The sequence below is a fragment of the Schistocerca piceifrons genome, chromosome 1, assembly GCF_021461385.2.
Source record: "Schistocerca piceifrons isolate TAMUIC-IGC-003096 chromosome 1, iqSchPice1.1, whole genome shotgun sequence".
Taxonomy (NCBI): domain Eukaryota; kingdom Metazoa; phylum Arthropoda; class Insecta; order Orthoptera; family Acrididae; genus Schistocerca; species Schistocerca piceifrons.
This window is the reverse complement of record NC_060138.1, coordinates 1057569038-1057592491: the sequence shown is the minus strand read 5'-3', so window position 1 is coordinate 1057592491 and position 23454 is coordinate 1057569038. Positions and strand designations below refer to the sequence as shown.

Here is a 23454-nt window from a genome sequence, read left to right as displayed (position 1 = left end):
TCTGTAAATAGACGCAGGCCCTGATAAGGCACCACTAAGTGGTTTGAACTGGTGCACAGTTTGTTCCCGATGTTGCAAGCCAGATGTGTGACTAGCGCGCTGGTCATTCTGCAATCTCTTCCAGAAAGTGACTGATGTCCTTGAGCAACACGATGACGGCTCATACGACTGTCGTACGTTAGAAAGCAAGACACGACTACGAAGAGCGAGGAGAAAACAACGAGCAAATTTCGACAAATTTTTATTGTGTTGCGTAAACAGCGTCAACGATTCGTGAGAAATATTATATTGTGGCGTTTACTAACTACGTTACTTGCAGCCGTGTTTGTAGAACGAGCTTTAGAGAAAACAAATTCTCTATTTCCATTTCCAGAAAGGATTCAGCATGTCAATGCCTAATTCAAGTTAAACATTTGAAAATGTTAAACACATGAACAGCAGTGACTGTTGATAATTAAGCCGAGTTCGAGTCTCGGCCCGGCACACAGTTTTAATCTGCCAGGAAGTTTCATATCAGCGCACACTCCGCTGCAGAGTGAAAATCTCATTCTGGAAACATCCCACAGGCTGTGACTAAGCCATGTCTCCGCAATATCCTTTCTTTCAGGAGTGCTAGTCCTGCATGGTTCGCAGGAGAGCTTCTGTAAAGTTTGGAAGGTAGGAGGCGAGATACTGGCAGAAGTAATGCTGTGAGAACAGGGCGTGAGTCGTGCTTGGGTAGCTCAGTTGGTAGAGCACTTTCTCCCGAAAGGCAAAGGTCCCGAGTTCCAGTCTCGGCCCGGCACACAGTTTTAATCTGCCAGGAAGTTTCAAGCCGAAATATTGTTTGTTGTTGCTAGTTTTACTTTAATTGTTAGTTTATTTGTTTCGTAGAATAGTAATTTTTTGGGTTGTACAGCCTGTTGTTCGAAACAACATTGTTATGTTGGAGAATTCGTAATAATTCTGCTATATAGGAAGATAACACAAAATAGCAAACCAACTGCCGAAAAAGAATTAGTACATCCTTTTAGAAATCCCCAATTCATTTAAGATTTATTGTTACAACAGCGCATACGGAATAAATGAAATGATTACATTTGCAGGCCAATAGCACAAGCGTTTAATGGGTATCAGATATCAATCCATGTTCAAACACCCACATTACTACGTGGTATAGCCTTCAATGGCGGCAATAGCGGCGCTGACTCTGGCATGGATCATACAGATGGAGAATACTGCCCTGGGATACGTTATGTCACCCCTTCTGGCCCCATTCACACAGTTCTGTAAGACCTGTTCCACGAGTCACTTCTCGTCCTATCATATCCCACAAGTACTTGATTAGACAAAAGTCCGGAGATCGTGCTGGCCAGGGAAGTTGCTGCAAGCCTTGTAGAGTTTCACAGGTAGTAAATGGGCGAGCATTATCCTGTTGGAAAAAGACGTACCCTTTCCGTTGAAAGAACGGCAAAAGAGTGGGTCTAATAACATTCTGCACATACCGAGTGCTGGCTGGCGTTCCTTCCAAGTACACAGAAAGTGGACGAGAGTTGTAGCTTATCGCACCCCAGACCATGAGGCCTGTGGTGGGGACAATGTGTCTCAGACGAATGCAGTCTGTTGTGACTTGGCAAGACAGCCAAGCCACTATGAGATAGCCGAAAGGCACGTGTTTAAGCTCACGCAGGCTGGCGTGAGGTCTGGAACAGTTAAAGGAGTTGAGTCTAGTAAAAAAAGTACGTAGCTTCTGGAATACTTAACTTTAATCCATAATTGGTGAACATCGGTCTGACGGTACATGCATCACAAGATAAATAGCAAATGATAATGGCGCCTTGCTAGGTCGTAGCAAATGACGTAGCTGAAGGCTATGCTAACTATCGTCTCGGCAAATGAGAACGTAATTTGTCAGTGAACCATCGCTAGCAAAGTCGGCTGTACAACTGGGGTCGAGTGCTAGAAAGTGTCTCTAGACCTGCCGTGTGGCGGCGCTCGGTCTGCAATCACTGACAGTGGCGACACGCGGCCGATTTAAAGGCTACCACCTAGCAAGTGTGGTGTCTGGCGGTGACACCACATTCCTCCCCCGCAAAGCGGCGGACGGTTGTGGCATAAGGCTTCCGCCCGCCTTGGAGAGGACCCCATGTTGACGTATGCGACGAGGTGGGGAACCTAACAACAGTCGAGGCTGTGCCACCCGCACCCTGCCATTCAGTCCGAGGGGAGCTAGGAAACGCCTGAAAACCTAGTCCAGGGTGCACGCCAACATGCGGTATATGCGCCCGCAGAGAGACAGGAGGGGCCGAAGGGTCGACCTCCATCGGGTCGGGGCACCCGACGGGTGAAGACGACATATGGTCCGGAGCGTGCAAGAAGTCCATGGCGGAGGACAACTGGTCACGGGAAGCGATCGGCGGCGCGTGACCCAAGGAGGCGCCCGGCGGTTGCAGCGACGCGTCCACTGCGGGCGTCGCCGGCGGGAGAACAGGCGGCGGCGGCGGCGCGTCGCCATGGGGCAAAATGGAAGGCAGCGTCGGTAACATCTGGGGCTGAGGCGAGCCAGTAGATGGGTCCCCAGGGCGCTGACCGAACGGCACCGTCGCTGAAAGCAGACGGGGAGCGGCAGATCCCGTGCGACGACAGAGGCGCAGCTGATTGAGATGCCGACGCACCTCACCAGAGGCCCCCAAAACCAGATACATAGCGCGGCCGAGGCAGCGAAGAATGCGCCCTTCGAGCCAACGCCGTGAACCTCGATAGTTGCGGTAGTAGACAACGTCGCCTGGGGCAAAAGCAGGTGTCTGCCGCTGCACAGGAACCTGATGCGGAGGATGTAGCAAAGACATCAAGGTTGGATGAGGGCGACCGTGAAGCAACTCAGCCGGCGAGCGACCATTTCGAGCTTGAGAGCGATACGAGGACAAAAAGAGCAATAACGCGTCCTCCCGAGAATGCGACTCTTTCAACTTCAACATCTGTGACTTGAAAGTCCTGACCAATCGTTCAGCGGCACCGTTTGACTGTGGCGAAAACGGCGCGGACGTCAGATGTTGAATACCATAGGCCTTGCAGAATGACTGAAATTCTGCGGACATGAATTGCGGGCCATTGTCGGAAACAATAGTCTGTGGAAGACCTTCAATGCAAAAGATAGCGGATAACGCTTGGATGGTGGCAGATGACGTCGTGGAAGACATCCGGACAACAAAAGGAAAATTACTGAATGAATCTACCACAACCAACCATCGAGCATTCCAGAATGGACCAGCAAAATCGATGTGTAAGCGTTGCCAAGGGGTAGTGGCTTTCGGCCATGCAAAGAATTTCCGCGGTGGTGCGGATCGTTGTTCGGCACTCGCCATGCAAGAAGAGCACATATTCGTAATCGCAGCATCGATTCCGAACCAAGTACAGTGCTGACGAGCAAGTTGTTTCGTTCGCACTATACTCCAAAGTCCTTGGTGGAGATGCCGTAAGACAGAGGACTGTAACGAACGTGGGACCACGACCCTGGACTGATCATTATCAGAACGCAACAGCAAAACACCACGACAAACAAAAAGTCTCTCCTTGTGAGCAAAAAATCGGCGAACCAACGGATCCTCGATCCGTGACTTTGACAAGGGCCATTGCGTAGCAACAAAACGCAGAACGGTAGCAAGGACAGGGTCAGCAGCTGTGGCTGTAGCTCCACGACGAAAATCAATCGGAAACGATTCGACCACGGCATCGGTTTCCGCATCAATGAAAATGCAGGCAAGTTCGGAAGAATCGAATGCTCTATCCTCAGCAACAGACAAACGGGACAACGCATCGGCGTTTCCGTGCTTAGCAGTGGACCGATACAAGATATCGTAGCGGTACTGCGAGAGGAAAATGGACCAGCGAATGAATTTCTGCGCTGTACGTGGAGGTACAGGCTTGTTCGGATGAAAAAGCGATGTCAAAGGTTTGTGGTTTGTGATGATGGTAAAGTGACGACCATACAAGAAATCATGAAACTTTGTAACACCAAATACGAGAGCCAATGCTTCTTTCTCGATCCGTGAATAATTTCTTTACGCAGGCGAGAGCAATTTGGACGAAAAGGCAATAGGGCGATCGTGCGTTCCATCTTTGTGCGCAAGCACAGCACCGATCCCGAAATCCGATGCATCTACCATCAACAAAAGGGGTTTCTGGGGATCGAATGGCGTAAGGCAAGTATTGGAAAGCAACGCCGATTTCAACTGGCGAAAGGCGCGTTCGCATTCCGTCGTCCAGACGAACGGAACACCTTTACGGCGTAAACGATGAAGCGGAGCTGAAATGGAAGAGGCATGGCGCACATAGCGATGATAGTAATTTATTTTTCCCAGCACACTCTGTAGCTGCTTCAAATTCTGCGGCGAAGGCAAGTCTTGTATGGCACGGAGGTGCTCTGGACTGGGATGTATGCCTTGGGCATTAAGTACATGTCCCAGATATGGCAAGTCACGAGCAAAAAACACACATTTGTCCTTCCGCAAGCGAAGACCATTTCGTCGCAAGACCTGAAATAAGGTTCTGAGATTGGCTAAATGTTCTTCTTCCGTCTTTCCGGAGGTCACAATATCGTCCAGATAGTTTGCTGCAGTAGGGACCGACGCACAAACAGTTTGTAGATATTGCTGAAACAATGCAGGGGCGGATGCACACCCGAATGGCAGTCGTTTGAATCGGCACAAACCAAGATGCATGTTGACCACCAAAACGCGCTGGGATTCTTCGTTCACCGGTATTTGCAAGTACGCATCTGCTAGGTCCAACTTCGAAAAATATTTACCCGGGCACAGTGTGTCAAAAAGATCTTCCGGGCGGGGTAAAGGAAAAGCTGCAGTCACTAGTTGGGGATTCACTGTTGCCTTGCAGTCCACACAAAGTCTCAATTTTCCGGAAGGTTTTTTGCAAAATTATTAAGGGTGATGCCTAGAGAGAAGCCCGCACACGTTCAATTACACCTTGTGATTCCAAATTGTTTAATGTTCTTGCGACCTCATCACGCAATGGGTGGGGAACATTGCGCGCCCTGAAAAATTTCGGTTGCGCGTTTACTTTCAGTTCCAAATGTGCTTTATAGTTCTTAGCGCAACCAAGGCCCGGTGCAAAAATGTCCGCAAATTCTTCACATAGACGAGAAACACTGTCTGAAGGCACAGTCTGGTTCACTGATAGGACCTGATTGACTATAGACAAGTTAAACAACTGAAACAAATCGAAACCAAACAAGTTCACTGCAGAAGAAGAATGAAGGACGTAAAATGACACAAGTTTTGTTTGTCCCTTGTATGTTGCAAGAAGGCTGCACCGTCCTAACACAGGGAGCCCGTGACCTGAATATGTAGTTAGCTTAACATTTGCGGCACGCAACGGAGGTGTGCCCAGCTGTCGGTACGTGTCGTGATTGATCAGTGAAACTGCAGCTCCGGTATCGAGCTGGAATACTATCACTTTGCCATTTATGTCCAAATCCACAAAACGTTTATTGTCCTGCTGACGACAAGAGCGACTGTCTCGTGCAATGTGAACTGACACTGGTACAGAATCACTTGCGACTTGACGTCATTTCCGGCGACGTCGACGCACACTGTTGGTGGGACGAACACAGCCACTGTTAGAGAGAGTAGCACTGGGCGGAGTGGCATGAACTACATGAATTTCCATAGGCAAAGTGTCGCGAGCCTGAGTATCCTTGGTTCGATTTCGATTCCGGCGCGAAGCAAAGGGCCTGGAATGGTTTTGAGCTTCCGATCAGAGCTTTTCCTGGCAAACACTTTGAACATGTCCTTTTTTATTACAGAAAAAGCAAATAGCCTGGTGTGATGGGCAATTCTAACGCGAATGTCTAGTAGCACACCGCGGACACGATTTCACTGTGTTTGCTTGCTGGCGCGGTACACGTGGCTGAGAGCCAGGCAGCTTTGGCGCGGCCGGGCGCGAGGACTGTTTACTGTTCTGTGCAGCTCGCCCGGCGGGCCGGTTAATGTGACACACGGATGGCGAAGTTTCAAATGATTCCTGAGCAAAGTCAAGTGTGTCCTGCCGATCCAATATGTCCTTCACTTGTTTAAGGGAGGGATTGACTAGTTTCAAAATCTGTTCCCGTATACGAACATCAGAAACGTTCTGTGAAATAGCATCACGTACCATAGTATCTGAATAAGGGAGTCCACATTGACACTTAAAAGCACAATCCCTAGTAAGGCCTTGCAAGGTTGCAACCCACTCCCTATTAGTCTGACCGGCCGTACGTTTTGTACGAAAGAACGTATACCGTTTGGCAACTACATTGACTGATTCTTTGAAATATGCATCTAATGCAGACAAAATTTCTTCGTAGGACAGCGTTGCTACGTCATGTCGGGGAAACAATTTGACTATCACATGGTACATGGACAAACCAACGCAAGAAAGGAGAAAAGGCTGCCGCTCATTACCTTGAATTCTGTAGGCGGCGAGATGGAATCCAAATTGGCGTGACCACTCCGTCCAGCTTTCCAGTGCCGCATTAAAAGGACGAAAAGGTGTTGTGGCTGCGGGAGTGGTGGAGCGGCGGCGGCCGCATCGTTTTGCATTGCACGTTGACCCTGGACGAGCTGTCCAAGGGCATCCAGTAAGGCCTGCGTCTGCTGATTCTGTAAGCAATAAAATTCGGACAGTACATCTGGAGATTGTGGCGAAGCCATTACACAAGTAAATCAGTCTGTATAGTTACGAACGCGAAATCCTCGTCGTCAAACTGTTGTGACTTGGCAAGACAGCCAAGCCACTATGAGATAGCCGAATGGCATGCGTTTAAGCTCACGCAGGCTGGCGTGAGGTCTGGAACAGTTAAAGGAGTTGAGTCTAGTAAAAAAAGTGCGTAGCTTCTGGAATACTTAACTTTAATCTATAATTGGTGAACATCGGTCTGACGGTACATGCATCACAAGATAAATAGCAAATGATAATGGCGCCTTGCTAGGTCGTAGCAAATGACGTAGCTGAAGGCTATGCTAACTATCGTCTCGGCAAATGAGAACGTAATTTGTCAGTGAACCATCGCTAGCAAAGTCGGCTGTACAACTGGGGTCGAGTGCTAGGAAGTGTCTCTAGACCTGCCGTGTGGCGGCGCTCGGTCTGCAATCACTGACACTGGCGACACGCGGGTCCGACGTATACTAACGGACCGCGGCCGATTTAAAGGCTACCACCTAGCAAGTGTGGTGTCTGGCGGTGACACCACACAATCTACGACAGTGCTCACCAGGTCTACGTCGTACGAGCAAACCACCATCACTTGCAGAATCTTCTTTTATCGCTGAAGACCATGGCGCGCCATCCCATCTTTCAAGTGAACCTCTGACCGCACCAGTGGAGCCGTGCCCGTCGATGTTAAGGCGTGAGAGATATGCATTCGCATAGCTCCACTGTTAATAATCAGTTTGCAACTGACACATCTGGGCTCAGAAGCCCTCTTACCTGTGCTGTGTTAACTGTACGATCTGCTACTGCTGCTCTTAAAATTCGACGATCCTGTCGGACGTCTGTATTGCGTGAACGTCCAGAACCTCGTGTACGGGTGTGAGAATGTTCAAGTGACCAGTGATACCAGCATCGTTGCACAAATGACGCAACATGCCAAACTTGTGTGGCAATTCTCCGAAAGGAAGGCCACAATTTGACGCATTTCAAACTCGGTATATTAACTGTAGGAAGCGTCTCCGTGGCATAGTTGCCTGCTTGCTTCATATGTTTGCATCACACTGAGCCTTCTAGCTGTGATCATACGTTATTAAAGGGTAGACACAGGTGGCGCTTCGATAGCTATGCCACTATCTGTTGGCGTACGAGGTTGAAGTCATTATTAGTATACCTACTATTCTCCATATGACATATTCTGTCATCGGGGCAAAATAAACGTCTTTTTTCCTGGTGTACTAATTTCTTTTTTGGGGAATGTATATGTAGTTTCCAGACGCAGCCGAGGAAAAAATTAACAAAAATGTCGTAGTATTTATACCAGGTTGTAGAATTTTAGAACACGTTTTTTACTCGCGGATCATGTCATTTCTGGAAACCCAGAATCTACTCTGTAGGAATCAACATGGATTCCGGAAACAGCGATCGTGTGAGATCCAACTCGCTTTATTTGTTCATGAGACCCAGAAAATATTAGATACAGGCTCCCAGGTAGATGCCACTTTCCTTGACTTCCGGAAGGAGTTCGCCTGGTAAACGAAGTAAGAGCCTACGGAATATCAGACCAGCTGTGTGGTTGGATTGAAGAGTTTTTAGCAAAGTTGTTCTCAATGGAGAGATGTCTACAGACGTTAAAGTAACCTCTGGGGTGCCACAGGGTAGTGTTATGGAACCATTTCTTTTCACAATATACATAAATAACCTAGTAAATAGTGTCGGAAGTTCCATGCGGCTTTTCGCGGATAATGCTGTAGTATACAGAGAAGTTGCAGCATTAGGAAATTGCAATGTAATACAGAAAGATTTGCAGCGGATAAGCACATGGTGCAGGGAGTGGCAACTGACCCCTAACATAGACAAATGTAATGTATTGCGAATACATGGAAAGAAGGATCCTTTATTGTATGATTATATGATAGCAGAACAAACACCGGTAGCAGTTACTTCTGTAAAATATCTGGGAGTATGCGTACGGCACGATTTGAAGTGGAATGATCATATAAAATAAATTGTTGGTAAGGCGGGTGCCAGGTTGAGATTCATTGGGGGAGTCCTTAGAAAATGTAGTCCATCAACAAAGGAGGTCGCTTACAAAACACTCGTTCGACCTATACTTGAGTATTGCTCATCAGTGTGGGATCCGTACCACATCGGTTTGACAGAGGAGATAGAGAAGATCCAATGAAGAGCTGCGCGTTTCGTCACAGGGTTATCTGGTAAGCGTGATAGCGTTACGGAGATGTTTAGTAAAGTCAAGTGGCAGACTCTGCAAGAGAGGCGCTCTGCATCGCGGTGTTGCTTGCTGTCCAGGTTTCGAGAGGGTGCGTTTCTGGATGAGGTATCGAATATATTGCTTCCCCCTACTTATACCTCCAGAGGAAATTACGAATGTAAAATTAGAGAGATTCGTGCGCACACGGAGGCTTTCCGGCAGTCGTTCATCCCGCGAACCGTATGCGACTGGAACGGGAAAGGGAGGTAATGACAGTGACACGTAAAGTGCCCTCCGCCACACACCGTTATGTTGCTTGCGGAGTATAGATGTAGATGTAGGTGTTGGGATTGCTGGTGCAAAAATCAAATGTCAAACTCATGAAGCTACTAAATTCTTTGAAATTTCCTGGCAGGTTAAAAGTGTGTACCGGACCGAAACTTCAACTCGAAAGATTTGCCTTTCGCGGGCAAGTTCTATGGGCATAGTTTTAATCAGCCTGGAGGTTTCATATTAGCTCACACTCCGCTGCAGAATGAAACCTGCATTCTGGAAACATCCGCCAGGCTGCGGCTAAGCCATATTCTCCGCAATATCCTTTATCCAGGAGCGCTAGTTCCAAAAAATGGTTCAAATGGCTCTGAGGACTATGGGACTTAACATCTGAGGTCATCAGTGCCCTAGACTTAGAACTATTTAAACCTAATTAACCTAATGACATCACACACATTTATGCCCGAGGCAGGATTCGAACCTGCGACAGTAGCGGTAGCGCGGTTCCAGACTGAAGCGCCTAGAACCGCTCGGACACAGAGGCCGGCGAGCGCTAGTTCTGCCAGTTTCACAGGAGAGCTTTCGTGAAGTCTGGAAGGCAGGAGATGAGGAACTCGCAGGAGTAAAGCTATGAGGATGGGTAGTGAGTCGTGCTTGGGTAGCTCAGTCGTTATAGCACTTGGCCGCGAATGGTAAAGGTTTGAGGCTCAGTCCGACACACAGTTTTAATCTGCCAGGAAGTTTCATATCAGTGTATACTCGACTGCAGAGTGAGAATTTGGTTGCAATAAATTCTTTACCCGCAAAGAGAAGTAATTATCAACCTCAGTTCTCCACAAATTTGTCTGCAAACATTGCCACTTCAAGTTCATACGACTTGCTACGCCTGTCAGTGCTTTCGTGATATTTAGTGGGACGGGTGTGTGATCCGTGTAGGACTAACAGCCGTCATGTGAAAGGCTATAATTATTCCCAGAAATATTTTTGTTGTATATAAACGTAGTGCTACTGTCTGCACTTTTGCGAAATAATTAAATTCCACATTTGGAAATTTCTTCCAACTCCAAAATCAATTTATCGTTTATAAGAAAGGCGATAGTCGTTTCATAGAATTTAACTGTAGGGCACTGTCGCCATAACTCAGTTAGTTAGTTACTTGTATGTTCCACGGACCTTATTTGGGGTATCTCGCTATGATGTAGAACGTGTGGGTTGGGTTGTTTGGAGGAAGAGACCAAAAAGCGAGGTCATTGGTCTCATCGTATTAGGGAAGGACGCAGAAGGAAGTTGGCCGCTCCCTTTCAAAGGAACCATCCCGGCATTTGCCTGGAACGATTTAGGGAAAACATAGAAAATCTAAATCAGGATGGCGGGAATGAACCGTCGTCCTCCCGAATGCGAGTCCAGTGTGCTAACCACTGCACCACTCCGCTGGGTCTATAGAACGTGTAACATGGTTTATAAATTGTAGTATATACTATCTAATTGCGTGGTTTGGAGTCTTATTACGATGACTTAATTTTTTTTACGGTAATGATTATCGTAGATAAATCGGAGACCCATATGTCCCAAGGAAAATTTTATTACGTAAGTTCTAATTTATGTTTATTAGTTTCAGCTTATATATATACATTGCCTGATAAAAATTGAGCACCAAGAAGACGTGATGTAGTGTCGTTGTAACTTCTTACATATTCACATCATTGTGGGTGTGTAAATGATCAAAGTTACAATTCTCTGTGACAGGCAGAACAGCCACTAGAGTGCATTGATGTTGTTCGTGTTGTTATCAGCCCTGGTGGGGCATATAAGGGGCATGAACAGATACTTGTTGAGTAATCACTGTGAAGGACGCTGTAATGCCGTATACTCGTGTGAGACAACGTTATCAACACATGACGGAGTAGCCTCATTGTGTGTCTTCATTTGGCCGGCTGGTCGAATCGTGTACTTGCAGATTTGTGGTGAATTCGGGCGAGACAGTGGTGTGATGATAGAGTGCATGGGAACATGAGACCAGACATAATAGTCGTCATGGTTCCAGTCTACAACCTGCAATAACCACAAGGGAGGATCGCTGTATTGTGCACCAAGTATGTCTTCGGCTGGCCTGGTCTAACGCGGTGTTTCCCGAGCGGGAAGGCATGCCGGTCCCTGGCATGAATCCGCCCGTTTCGAGGTCCGGTGAGCCGGCCAGCCTGTGGATGGTTTTAAGGCGGTTTTCCATCTGCCTCGGCGAATGCGGGCTGGTTCCCTTTATTCCGCCTCAGTTACGCGATGTCAGCGATTGCTGCGCAACCACTGTCTCCAGCAAACATTTGGGGTTACACTCCTCTGGTATGAGGAGGCTACTGGGGGCCGAACCACACAGTAACCCTGGGTTCGGTGTGGGGCGGCGGTGGGGTTGGTGGACTGCTGTGGCCTGTTGTGGGGTTGTGAACCACTGAGGGCTACAGCGGGACGAAGCCTCACCGTCGTTTCTAGGTCTCCGGTTCAATACACAATACACAATGTCTTCGCTTACCACCCAAGAACAGATAATGGTCTCCCTGCAACATTCTGTGCCTTCTCGCACTACCAGCAGGGAGCGGGATGGGTAGTTACCGTCCCATGAGTAGGCTGCCATTAAGACCAGAAAAGAAACGGCTGCGTTGAAGTGGTGCTCGGAATAGGAAGCATTGGTGAATCTCGGTTCTGCGTTCTCAGATTACGATCGTCGGCGAATATGTCTGCGACCTAGGTAGAGGTCCCATTCTTCCAATCTTTTGTAGATCCATAGCGGTTTTTCTCCTTGCGTCATGGTGTGGGGAGCCATCGGGAATGACCTCATATCACGTGTGGCAGTGTTTGCGGGAACTATGACGATACAGCGGCCAAAGACATCCTCCTTCCTTCTGTGTTATCCATCGCGCGACAGCATCGGGTGTCATTTTTCAAGAGTAAATGCTCATTCACGCATGGTATGTGTCTCCGTGAGCTGTCTGCGTGATGTTGAAGTACTCTCGTGGCAAGCAGAATCGCCAGATCTGCCCCGATACAACATGTGTGGGATCAGCTCGGAATCAACTCCGTCGCAGTATTCAGGATACTGAGGACCATTTACAACAACTGTGGGCCAGTTTTCCTCATGAGGGCATTATGACACCCTCTGCAATCGAATCAGTGCATTCATCCAGACCATAAGGAGTGCAGTGTCATACTGATAAGTGGCCAAATACTGAAAACTTCTTTGTAAATCGACTCAATTTTGTAATCGCGGCAATAACATCACGTATCCTTTCAACCAGTGAAGTTTCATTCATTTTCTTCTTGCCATTCTGCGTGATTCACTTTTTAGTGAGGCAGTGTATTTACAATTAGAATGTATTTATTGGGTAGAAAGAGTTGCGATGCAGTCTGTGTTTATTGTCAACAAGCGTCTTTACGTTACTAGAATTCTGTTGCATATCTTTTTAGAAGATAATTAGCTTACAAAATGGTTCAAATGGCTCTGAGCACTATGGGACTTAACATCTGAGGTCATCAGTCCCCTAGACGTAGAACTACTTAAACCTAACTAACCTAAGGACAGCACACACATCCATGCCCGAGGCAGGATTCGAACCTGCGGCCGTAGCAGCAGCGCGGTTCCGGACTGAAGCGCCTAGAACCGCTCGGCCACAATGGCCGGCAATTAACTTATACGTTTTCCAGTATCAGGTTAAGCTATTAACCGTGAACGTCATTTTTGATCCATATATTTTATTTCTCCATTCCAAATTCTAACTAGTTGTAATGGCAAAATTCACAAGCTGATCATTCTGTTGTGAAACCGTTACTGATAGGTCTAGCGGATCACGTAGTTTCCTTCAAGAAGTGTGGAGATTTTATTTTCATTCCATGTTTATGATAAATACTTAGTATCTATGTATAGGTCCACCACACAGTATTATTTCTGCTATTAACGAAAGAAAATACAGTACCTTAAGTAAGCTAACATAACATTTTTTCCACCAAAATCGCCTTTACAGCCAGAGCCATGGGTGGTAAACTGAAACATGTAAGAAGGTACAAACACATCGTTTAGAGTCCATGTTCTTTTCGATACTCATGCTTTCTTTCATGCTGTACCGTTATTGATAAACATTATATTATTGACTTATACTATCGGTTTCCTTTTATGGACAGTTTCAAATCCAAGAAAAATGAAGGTTGAGACTCTAAACACTTCCGATTAACTTCCTTCGATTGTTAATAAACGCATAGCAGCCATAGTTCCTGTTTTATGTAACCGCGATCTAAGAGATAAGTGCTAATAGAGCTTAACTGTTTCGGGAGTCATTTCTAAGCAGACTGCTGCTGCTCAATAATGTTACATGGAATGGAAAGAGATTTTTGCAGTAACAGTGTCAAGATAATTTATAGTATTTGAACGATGTATTCTGGGGGTCGGGTTGGGTTGTTTGGGGGAAGAGACCAAACTGCGAGGTCATCTGTCTCATCGGATTAGGGAAGGACGGGAAAGGAAGCCGGCCGTGCCCTTTCAAAGGAACCATCCCGGAATTTGCCTGGAGCGATTTAGGGAAATCACGGAAAACCTAAATCAGGATGGCCGGACGCGGGATTGAACCGTCGTCCTCCCGAATGCGAGTCCAGTGCGATGACCACTGCGTCACCTCGCTCGGTAATGTATTCTGGTTAAACACCATGTGAAGAAGACACTATTTTCGTCTTACGCATCTAGTTACGGTTAAGAAAGTAGAACACGTAAATTCTTTCGTACATCGTCGCACGCTGAACAATAGTTAGCACACGCAGTCTTCACTACAATATAGTGTGGCCGGCGCAGTTGACGTGATTGCGGATTTTGGGCATTTCATAAACTTGTTGAACCCTGGTCTGTAACATCACCTGTCGATATAACATTTTACTGAGTTTCAAAACGCGGCGGTGAGGACACACTTAGCTGACACGCCATCACGGGATACTTTCCCTGGCCATTCCAACCACGATACGTCCACTGACCGACGGCTACGAGCAGACTACTATCACCTTCACTCACCTAGGACGCGTGGTACTTGACAATAGATTCTGTCTACCATCGACTTGTGTGAGACAAAATGTGTTTATATCTGAGCAAGTGATTGTGGACGCCTTATAGACTGGAGTTCGGTTTGTAACTAATTTCTGGAGAACTATGCCAGGAAATTGTATTTCTCAAAAAACTCATAATTATTTAAGGGTGTATCTCCTTACTTGCAAAAATGTTTTACCTCACAATATTACAGTAAGGAGTACACAAACAGTACCATCAGCAATAATTTTTCTCCCTCTCCATTCTGTAATTATCAGTACGCTTATTAGATAAATGTGAAGAACACGTTTATAAATAAGAAGTTCTGGATTAAAAATTACGTGATTATGTTACAGTAGTTGCTTTTGTCTTAAATAAACTCGTTGGTAGGGAGCTAGGATCTGGGAGTAGTAACGTGCTGAGCGAAAATAAAATAATATTAGAAGTAAATTTATTTTTTTATTTACCACTAGAGGGCGATTTTTAACTATAGAATCGAGTGATACTAGTTCACCACAGAGACTAAGTCTGCAAACAAATTGGTTCTGAGAAATATCCAAAATTTATCAAAATTAGCTGATACAGGAAATTATACACACGTCTGTGAAGCTGGCAGGATAAAGCATAGACAGTAGCATTAGTAAATACAAAAATGTGTTTTAAAAATTTCCGTACGCAGCTGATAAAGTAAGCAAAAAAATGTTATCCAACTAGCTTTGTAATTCAGGGAAAGCGGAAATTTAATTCACGTACCGTTCTGTGAGCAGACTCTTGTACAAAAATAAAATCGACCCCAAACGGGATAAATTAGTATTAAAATTTTACATATCCAGCTGTGAAAAAGCCAAAATGAGTTGCTATTTGATGAGCATATAAAATAATGTACATGTCCGTGAAGCAGGCTTTAACACCAACAAACTCAATAACATAAAAACCGGATTTAAAATAAAAAACTGAGGGACGAAATTGTAATTTACGTACAGAACTGTCGAAGAACTAAAGAGAAATGCCTGTTTCACTAGTAGACATAATCATAGTAACAAGAGAATTTAAACTAATGTAAGCGTATGTGGGAGACCAAGAGATGAATACACTAAGCAGATTCAGAAGGATGTAGGTTGCAGTAAGTACTGGGAGATGAAGCAGCATGCACAGGATAGGGTAGCATGGAGAGCTGCATCAAACCAGTCTCAGGACTGAAGACCACAACAACAACAATAACAACAACAACAACAAATGCATATGTGAAGCAGACTTTTGATTTTTGACTTTACACATATGGTTGTGAAGCAACCCTTTGCAGTAATATGCATAATCATATGAAGCGGAAAATTTAACATGTACACTTCTGTGATGCAGACTCAGGGTTTAACCAAGTACATTAACGAGCGACGAAATCGCAGGCAAGCGAAGGGTCTGAAGGATAAAAATTAGAGAATTATGAAACGGTTCAATTTCGGCCGAGGCCCCAAACAGTTTCTTGACATATTCTAAGACGTATACACACAGTAAAAATTAAACCACACAGCTACTGATTATATCAGAAACATGAGGATATACAACTTAGTACATTGGCCCGCTAGTAGATATCAAAAGAAGATAAATATTAAGAGCCACTTAAATACAGGAGACAACACACACTTAAATTTTAATAATAATAGAACACATAAGCCTCCTTAAAGTGATAGCCTTTTGCCATTACATGAGTATTTGTCTCAGATTCTTATCGCCAGGCTGCTGATCCACACAAAGGCATCCGCCAGACACGGCCAGTAGAACGACCCGAACAGTTTAACGTCAACCAACAAACAACACGGCCAGTAGAACGACCTGAATCAGCTTAACGTCCAAATAACAAACAACGTGGTCAACAGATTGACCCGAATCAGTTTAATGCCATTACAGCAAACATGTGAGAGGGATGACTTATCTGATGACATGATAGAAGAAGAAACAGACGTCGAAAGAAGAGATAGGGGAGTCAGTATTTAAATCATATTTTAAAAGAGCTTTGGAAGCATTAAGATCGAATGACGCAGATGGTACTGGTGACATTCCATCAGAACGATTGGATGAAGTGACTACAAAACGACTATTCGTGTTGGTATGTAGACTGTATGGGTACCACCTCACTTTCGGAAAATGTCATCTACACAATTCAGAAGACTGCAAGAGCCGACAAGTGCCACAATTATCTAACAATGAACTTAACAGCTCAGGCATCCAAGTTGCTTACAAGAATAATCCACAGAAAAATGGGAAAGAAAACTGAGTACGTGGTAGCTGACGATCTGTTTGGCTTTAGAAAAGGTAAAGGAACAAGAGAAGTACTTCTGACGTTGTGGCTGAAGAAATATAAAGACACTTTCACAGAATTTGTCGACCTGGAAAAAGCGTTCGACAATGTCAAATGGTTCAAGTTGTTTGAAATCCTGAAAAAAACAAGGGTGAAGTATAGGGAAAGACGAGTAATGTACAATATGGACAAGGGCCAAGAGGGAACAATAAGAGTGGAAGACCAGGAAAGAAGTGCTTGGATTAAAAAGAGTGGCAGACAGAGATGTAGTCTTACAGTTGAATCCATACCTCGAGAAAGCATTGATGAACATAAAAGGAAGTTATAAGAGTTGAACTACAATTCAAGGTGAACGGATATCAATGATAAGATTCGCTGATGACATTGCTATCCTCAGTGGAACTCAAGCAGAGTTACAGGATATGCTGAATAGCATGAACAGTCTAATGAGTACAGAATATGGATAGAGAGTAAATTAAAGAAAGACGAAAATAATGGGGAGAAGCAGAAATGAGAACAGTGAGGAAGTTAACATCAGGATTGCTGATCACGAAGCCGATGAAGTTAAGGCATTCTGCTCCCTAGGCATCAAAATAACCCGTGATGGACGGAGCAAGGAGGACATAAAAAGAAGACTAGTACCGCCAAAACGGCATTCCTGGCCAAGATAAGTCTGCTACTAGCAAACACAGGCCTTAATTTGATGCACAGCATTGGATGGTGGCGGAACATGGACTGTAGGAAAACCAGAACACAAGATAATCGAAGTAGTTGAGATGTGGTGCTACAGAAGGATGTTGAAAATTAGGTGGACTGACAAAGCAAGGAATGAGAAGGTTCTCCGGAGAATCGGCAAGGAAAGGAATACAGCGCAAACATTGACTAGAAGAAGAGACAGGATGCTGTTAATACATCACGGAATAGCTTTCGTGGTTCTAAAGGGAGCTCTAGATGGTAAAAACTGTATAGGAAAACAAACCAGAATACATCCAGCAAATAATTGAGACGTAAATTGCAGATGCTACTCTAAGATGAAGAGGTTGGCTAGCACAGGAGAGGAATTAGTGGCGGGCCGCATCAGATCAGTCAGAAGATTGATGATTACAAAAAGAAAAGTTGCTCACCGTCGTTCCTATATCAGGCTGATGAAGTAAATCATGTATATGGCCGCGTCCACCAGTCAAGCACTGGGAGTATCATGCCTAAGGTCCAACTCCAAAATAGGCTGGACTCTACACAGGCAGGATAGAGTTGCATCTATCCAGTCGGCGACAGCTCGGCCTTGGAAGTAAACACCAGCTGTGGAGACATGATGAGCAACCACCACCGCTCTGAGGCGCATAGCGGCATCCGACGTGAGGTTCCATGAAAACAGACAAACCCCAGAAGCCCTATATCGAGCTGCGCGTGCTTAAATCCCTTGCAGAGCCGCCTCCAGGCGCCACCACTCAAGACACAAAGAAAACTGTCGCTAAGCAACGCGAGGGAAAGAGTTGACTCAAGCAAGGAATCGATATAGCCACACTTGCGGCTCAATCGATATTATTAAATAATTAGTGGAGGCCATGTAAGCAGTTTGTATTCTCTTGCTTTGCTCCTTACTCATTTACTAGTATATTCTTGCCATTCTGATTGTTTGTTTTGGAGAACTTCAACTTGTTTGTAGCCTAACTTTTGCTGATTCAATAAACCACTAGAAGTAACAAAAATATTGTAGGACAATATCTTTTTTGGGCCAAAGGCTTTAAATAAACATTTTAAAACACATATAGTATAATAGTATCATCATTAAGGTGTGAAAATGTTTGTGATCTTAACCTCAATGCCCATATCTAATGTCTTAAACCCACGAAGGACGTACGAGAAAACGTGTTTTAAGTGTTTGGTATGAACATTTCTACCATATCGCAGCGTGATTTACAAGTTGCCACTTGTTTCTATAAACGAACAGATATGTAACGTGAACAATGACGCCGCTATTTCCACAGTCAGCTTTTACTGTCCAGTTGATGGAAAGCTCGCTACAGAGGAAACAAAAGCTGCTTTCTTCCCAGCATCGAATGGGAATTGGTTTTAATATTACCGGCGTTCATCATGACCCATTTTGGCAAAAATAAACTATTTAAAGAAAGCAATTAGATAGGATATGAACCTCTCTTTTCGCAAACATAAAACCCTCGCCCCAGTACCACTGCTTATATGTGGCAAAGAGAATTATTTCAACTTTTTGGAGTGAAATATTTCTGGTTGATAGCGTACTAGGATTCCAGAAAAATCCAGTTTCTTGCCAGCTCCTCTTGCACAAAAGTATTCTGTTATGTAAACAGAAAATATGTCTCTTCCTGATTATAAATAACTGTTTATAATAACTTTAAGTTAGAAACTGAAGTAATGTTGAGATGAAATTTTCACTTTAAAATTTTTCGTTTTTCAGGGTGGCGATTTTGTTTCCGGAATATTCGACTCTGCCAACGTCATAGCAGGTAAGAAATGAATAATGAGTAACTGGAGTTTCAATTTGCTTATCTGATGCTAAGGAGGACGACAGTTAATCGCATGAAATTTTGGTCCTCAGTCCGTAAAATAGGCATTTTAATAATTATGGCTTTTAATTACTTAGTAAATAATACCACCACAAGAAAATAAAATTATTCCTCTTCTCAGTAACTAAATAAATTAGAGAAACAATTAAGATTATGAAAAACAGCAAAGGCATTGGGGAAGATTTCGTAACAGCTGTACTGGTCACGAACGTAGACTTTAAAGGATCTTCAAAATGGTTCAAATGGCTCTGAGCACTATGGGACTTAACTTCTGAGGTCATCAGTCCCCCAGAACTACTAAAACGTAACTAACCTAAGAACAGCACACACATCCATGCCCGAGGCAGGATTCGAACCTGCGACCGTAGCGGTCGCGCGTTTCCAGACTGCAGCGCCTAGAACCGCTCGGCCACTTTAAAGGATCTGCAAATGTGGGCAGTCGACCTAATACGTCCTCACGGTACGAAATGTGAGTAAAAAGATGTTAAGTACTACCGAGGAATATCTTTCTTACAAACTATTTAATGTACTTTCAATAGCTCTACTGAACAGAACTGAAAGAAAAAAACCTCTCGATCGACAACCAAAGAAATATCAAGGAAGATTTTAAAAAAGGCAGATTCCGCTCAGAAGCGCTATTCAATTTGCATTTATAATCCGTCACAGACAACTTTAAGTCTAAAGGCGCAGCTATAACATTAGTGCACGTCAAGAGCACATTTGTCTCTGTTGACAGGGAAACTCTGTGCAAAGTAATCCGTCAATTCTGTGTTAAAACTAAATTAGCAGATCCGTAATACTCTTACAGACACTCTCAAAACTAAAGTTTGTGTGTGTAATTTCTAAATATTCTTCCACTACGTATTAGAAAAAAGTAGAATTTAGAATGAAAAAGTAAAAGAATATCATTAAAACTGGGAAGAAAGAAACAGTGCCTTGAAGATATTGCACACGATTTTGCTGTAGTATCTGAAAATCCTTTGGATGCAGAATAACAATTTAATGTCTGGAAACAAACGGTCACTACAGGAGGTTTGACAGTCCTTGCAGAGGAAACCAGTTCATCACCAGCGTAAAAAACGCATCAAAATATTTCTGGTCAGACATGAAGAGAAACACAAAATGAAAAGAGCATATAGAATAACAAAATATTTTACAATGAAGAGTGCATATTATGAGATATAAAAATACGAGGGTTGATACTTAAATAGTGACAACTGTTTATTCACAACCGAAACAAAAGAGTTACATGTTTGCACCTGTTACTATCCTTCAAAGTAGTCACCAGCGTTTTGTAGAACCCGTTGCCAGTGATGTGGAAGAAGTAGTATACCTTTAGCAGAGCCTGTTCTGTTGGTGGTGCGGGTGGAGCGGTCTACTGCCTGTCGAATCTCTGGAACAGTTCTGAAGCGAATGCCACGAAGTGGTTAGTTCATCTTCGGAATCAAATCAAAGTCACAAGGACTTAAGTTGCTGGATGGTACAGTACTTCCCAGTCCCATCGACCGAACAAAGCAGCCACAGCTTGCGCTGTATGCGCCCGCACATTGTCGTGCAAAATGATGGGTGGGTTGCGCAGGAAGTATCGCTGCTTCTTTCACAAAGCTGGTCGCAGGTGATGCTCTAGAACGAACAGCAATACGACTTAAGTCCTTGTGACTTTGATTTGATTCCGAAGATGAAGGAACCACTTCGTGGCAATTGCTTCAGAACTGTTCCAGAGATTCGACAGGCAGGTGACCGCTCCATTCGCACCATCAATATAACAGGCTCTGCTAACTGTATACTACGCCTTCCACATAGCTGACAACGGGTTCTACACAACACTGATGACTACTTTGAGTGACAGTAACAGGTGCAAACATGTAACTCTTTTGTATCGGTTGTGAATAAATAGTTGCTACTGTTTAAATTACAACCCTCGTAATACACTAAAACACTGTAACACAATCAGAATGCCTTTATTTAAGTGAATACGTAGCACTGAACTGTTAATTAGACAAACCAGAAATATTTAAGAGAGGTATCATGAAGAAAATTCTAACGACAATAATAAGCTACTAAGACTGGAAATTAGAAATCAGTGATGAAAAATATGAAGATACAGAAAAAATACCAGAAACTTTAAGAAAAGGAAGACTGATATTTTTGGGTCATTTATTCTGGATGAATGAAAATAGACTGACAAAACACATCTTCGTGCATCTTTAAGAAACGAAATTTAAAATAAGTAGGATCCAAGATAAATGCACAACATGAAAGCTGAAGAAGCAGCAGAAAGAGATTTTTCAGGAAGGAAAATGTTAAATTCAGAAGATTGTAAAGCAGAAGCAGTAAGAGAACAAGTGTGACGTAATATGAAGAAAGTGGAAAGAGATATGATTAAAGGATGAAAAAAATACTGTATTTTATATCTACCTGTTAAGCAAACAACCATTTTTTTTATATAAACCCAAACATACTTCAGCAGCTTTGTGCCCTCAGCAGTGGATTCTCTATATTCAGTTCCCTGTATCTTTTAAGTAAAATGGAAATGCCTTATGGCTAGGGCCTCCCGTCGGGTAGACCGTTCGCCTGGTGCAAGTCTTTAGGGTTGACGCCACTTCCGCGACTTGCATGTCGATGGGGATGAAATGATGATGATAAGTACAACACAACACTCAGTCCCTGAGCGGAGAAAATCTCCGACCTAGCCGGGAATCGAACTCGGGCTATGACATTTCGTCGCGCTGACCACTGTGCTACCGGGGTCGGACTATGTTTTAAGTGACAATTATTCTAAAGTAATTAGGCCTAAAACAGTTTTTATCTGTTGTTCTTATTACCTAAATTTTTGTTATATTGCTGAGTTGTGTAAAACTCTGTAAATTTTTGTATATTGGCAGCTTCTCATCTGCATTTAAATGGTGGCATTGTGGGTTTGGTTGGCGAGTTAACAAATTACAGTATCTATAAAAGTAATTTTGCTGTGTGAAAATATTTCGCGACTATATCTTGCGACTTATTACAGCTAATTTCAAAATATCCGTTCTCATCTGTTGTTAAGATGAACAGGGACACGCAGTACATGAATCTGCGGAACTTCACTCGCAAGTAACTCTTTTTCAGTTCACAAAACACCGCGTTTATGCTGCTTCTTTGTGCGCAGTCCCGGTTGATGTTGACTTGTTCTCATATCAGTTTGCACGCCAAATTTGAACTCTGTATACTTTCCTTCGCCCTCCGCCCCTCTCTCCCTCTCACTCTCTCTGTCTCTCTCTCTCACTCTCTCTGTCTCTCTCTCTCTCTCTCTCTCTCTCTCTCTGTGTGTGTGTGTGTGTGTGTGTGTGTGTGTGTGTGTGTGTGTGCGTGTGTGTGTGAGAGAGAGAGAGAGCGAGAGCGAGAGAGAGAGCGTGCGCATGTATGTGTTTTTATCTGTTTGTGTCGTCTTTTGTTAGTTTACAGTTTAAGCTGTGACTGGATTTTAGTAGTTTTAAATCTATTTCTATTTTAGTTGTGTAATGGCTATGGACTATTAAGTGGTCAGTGAATCTGCTATGGGAACACTTACTTTTGAGAACTCATAGGTGCTCTGAATATCTTGTTTTAAAGTTGCTGCATGTTTTTCCTATGTATACTGACAATAATCTCAGGTAAATTAGCATACACCCGCTCTGTTGAATAGATCTGTAGGTGATTCCTGTGTTCTGAGATGTCATGTGTTCTGTTGTTTTCTCTTACCCTATTTGAGACATCTGTTTATTAAAATAATGCCTATTCTGTGAAATATTTTATTATTGTACAAGAGTTATTGTCATTTTGCTTTTATGTGTGGGTGCTTCACTGCTGTATCTACATCTACATCTACATTTATACTCCGCAAGCCAGCCAACGGTGTGTGGCGGAGGGCACTTTACGTGACACTATCATTACCTCCCTTTCCTGTTCCAGTCGCGTATGGTTCGCGGGAAGAACGACTGCCGGAAAGCCTCCGTGCGCGCTCGAATCTCTCTAATTTTACATTCGTGATCTCCTCGGGAGGTATAAGAAGGGGTAAGCAATATATTTGATACCTCATCCAGAAACGCACCCTCTCGAAACCTGGACAGCAAGCTACACCGCGATGTAGGGCGCCTCTCTTGCAGAGTCTGCCACTTGAGTTTGCTAAACATCTCCATAACGCTATCACGCTTACCAAATAACCCTGTGACGAAACGCGCCGCTCTTCTTTGGATCTTCTCTATCTCCTCTGTCAAACCGATGCGGTACGGATCCCACACTGATGAGCAATACTCAAGTATAGGTCGAACGAGTGTTTTGTAAGCGACCTCCTTTGTTGATGGACTACATTTTCTAAGGACTCTCCCAATAAATCTCAACCTGGCACCCGCCTTACCAACAATTTATTTTATATGAT

At 44.2% G+C, this 23454-nt stretch overlaps 1 protein-coding gene across 1 annotated transcript in view; it reads left to right on the top strand.

The window, feature by feature from the left end:
• LOC124777508 (protein D2-like) overlaps positions 1-23454 on the top strand; it is a 63943-nt gene that overhangs the window by 19479 nt on the left and 21010 nt on the right. The window contains exon 3 of the mRNA XM_047252958.1: positions 18950-18998. Coding sequence (XP_047108914.1) covers positions 18950-18998 — 49 coding nt within the window. The remainder of the gene's footprint in view (positions 1-18949; positions 18999-23454) is intronic.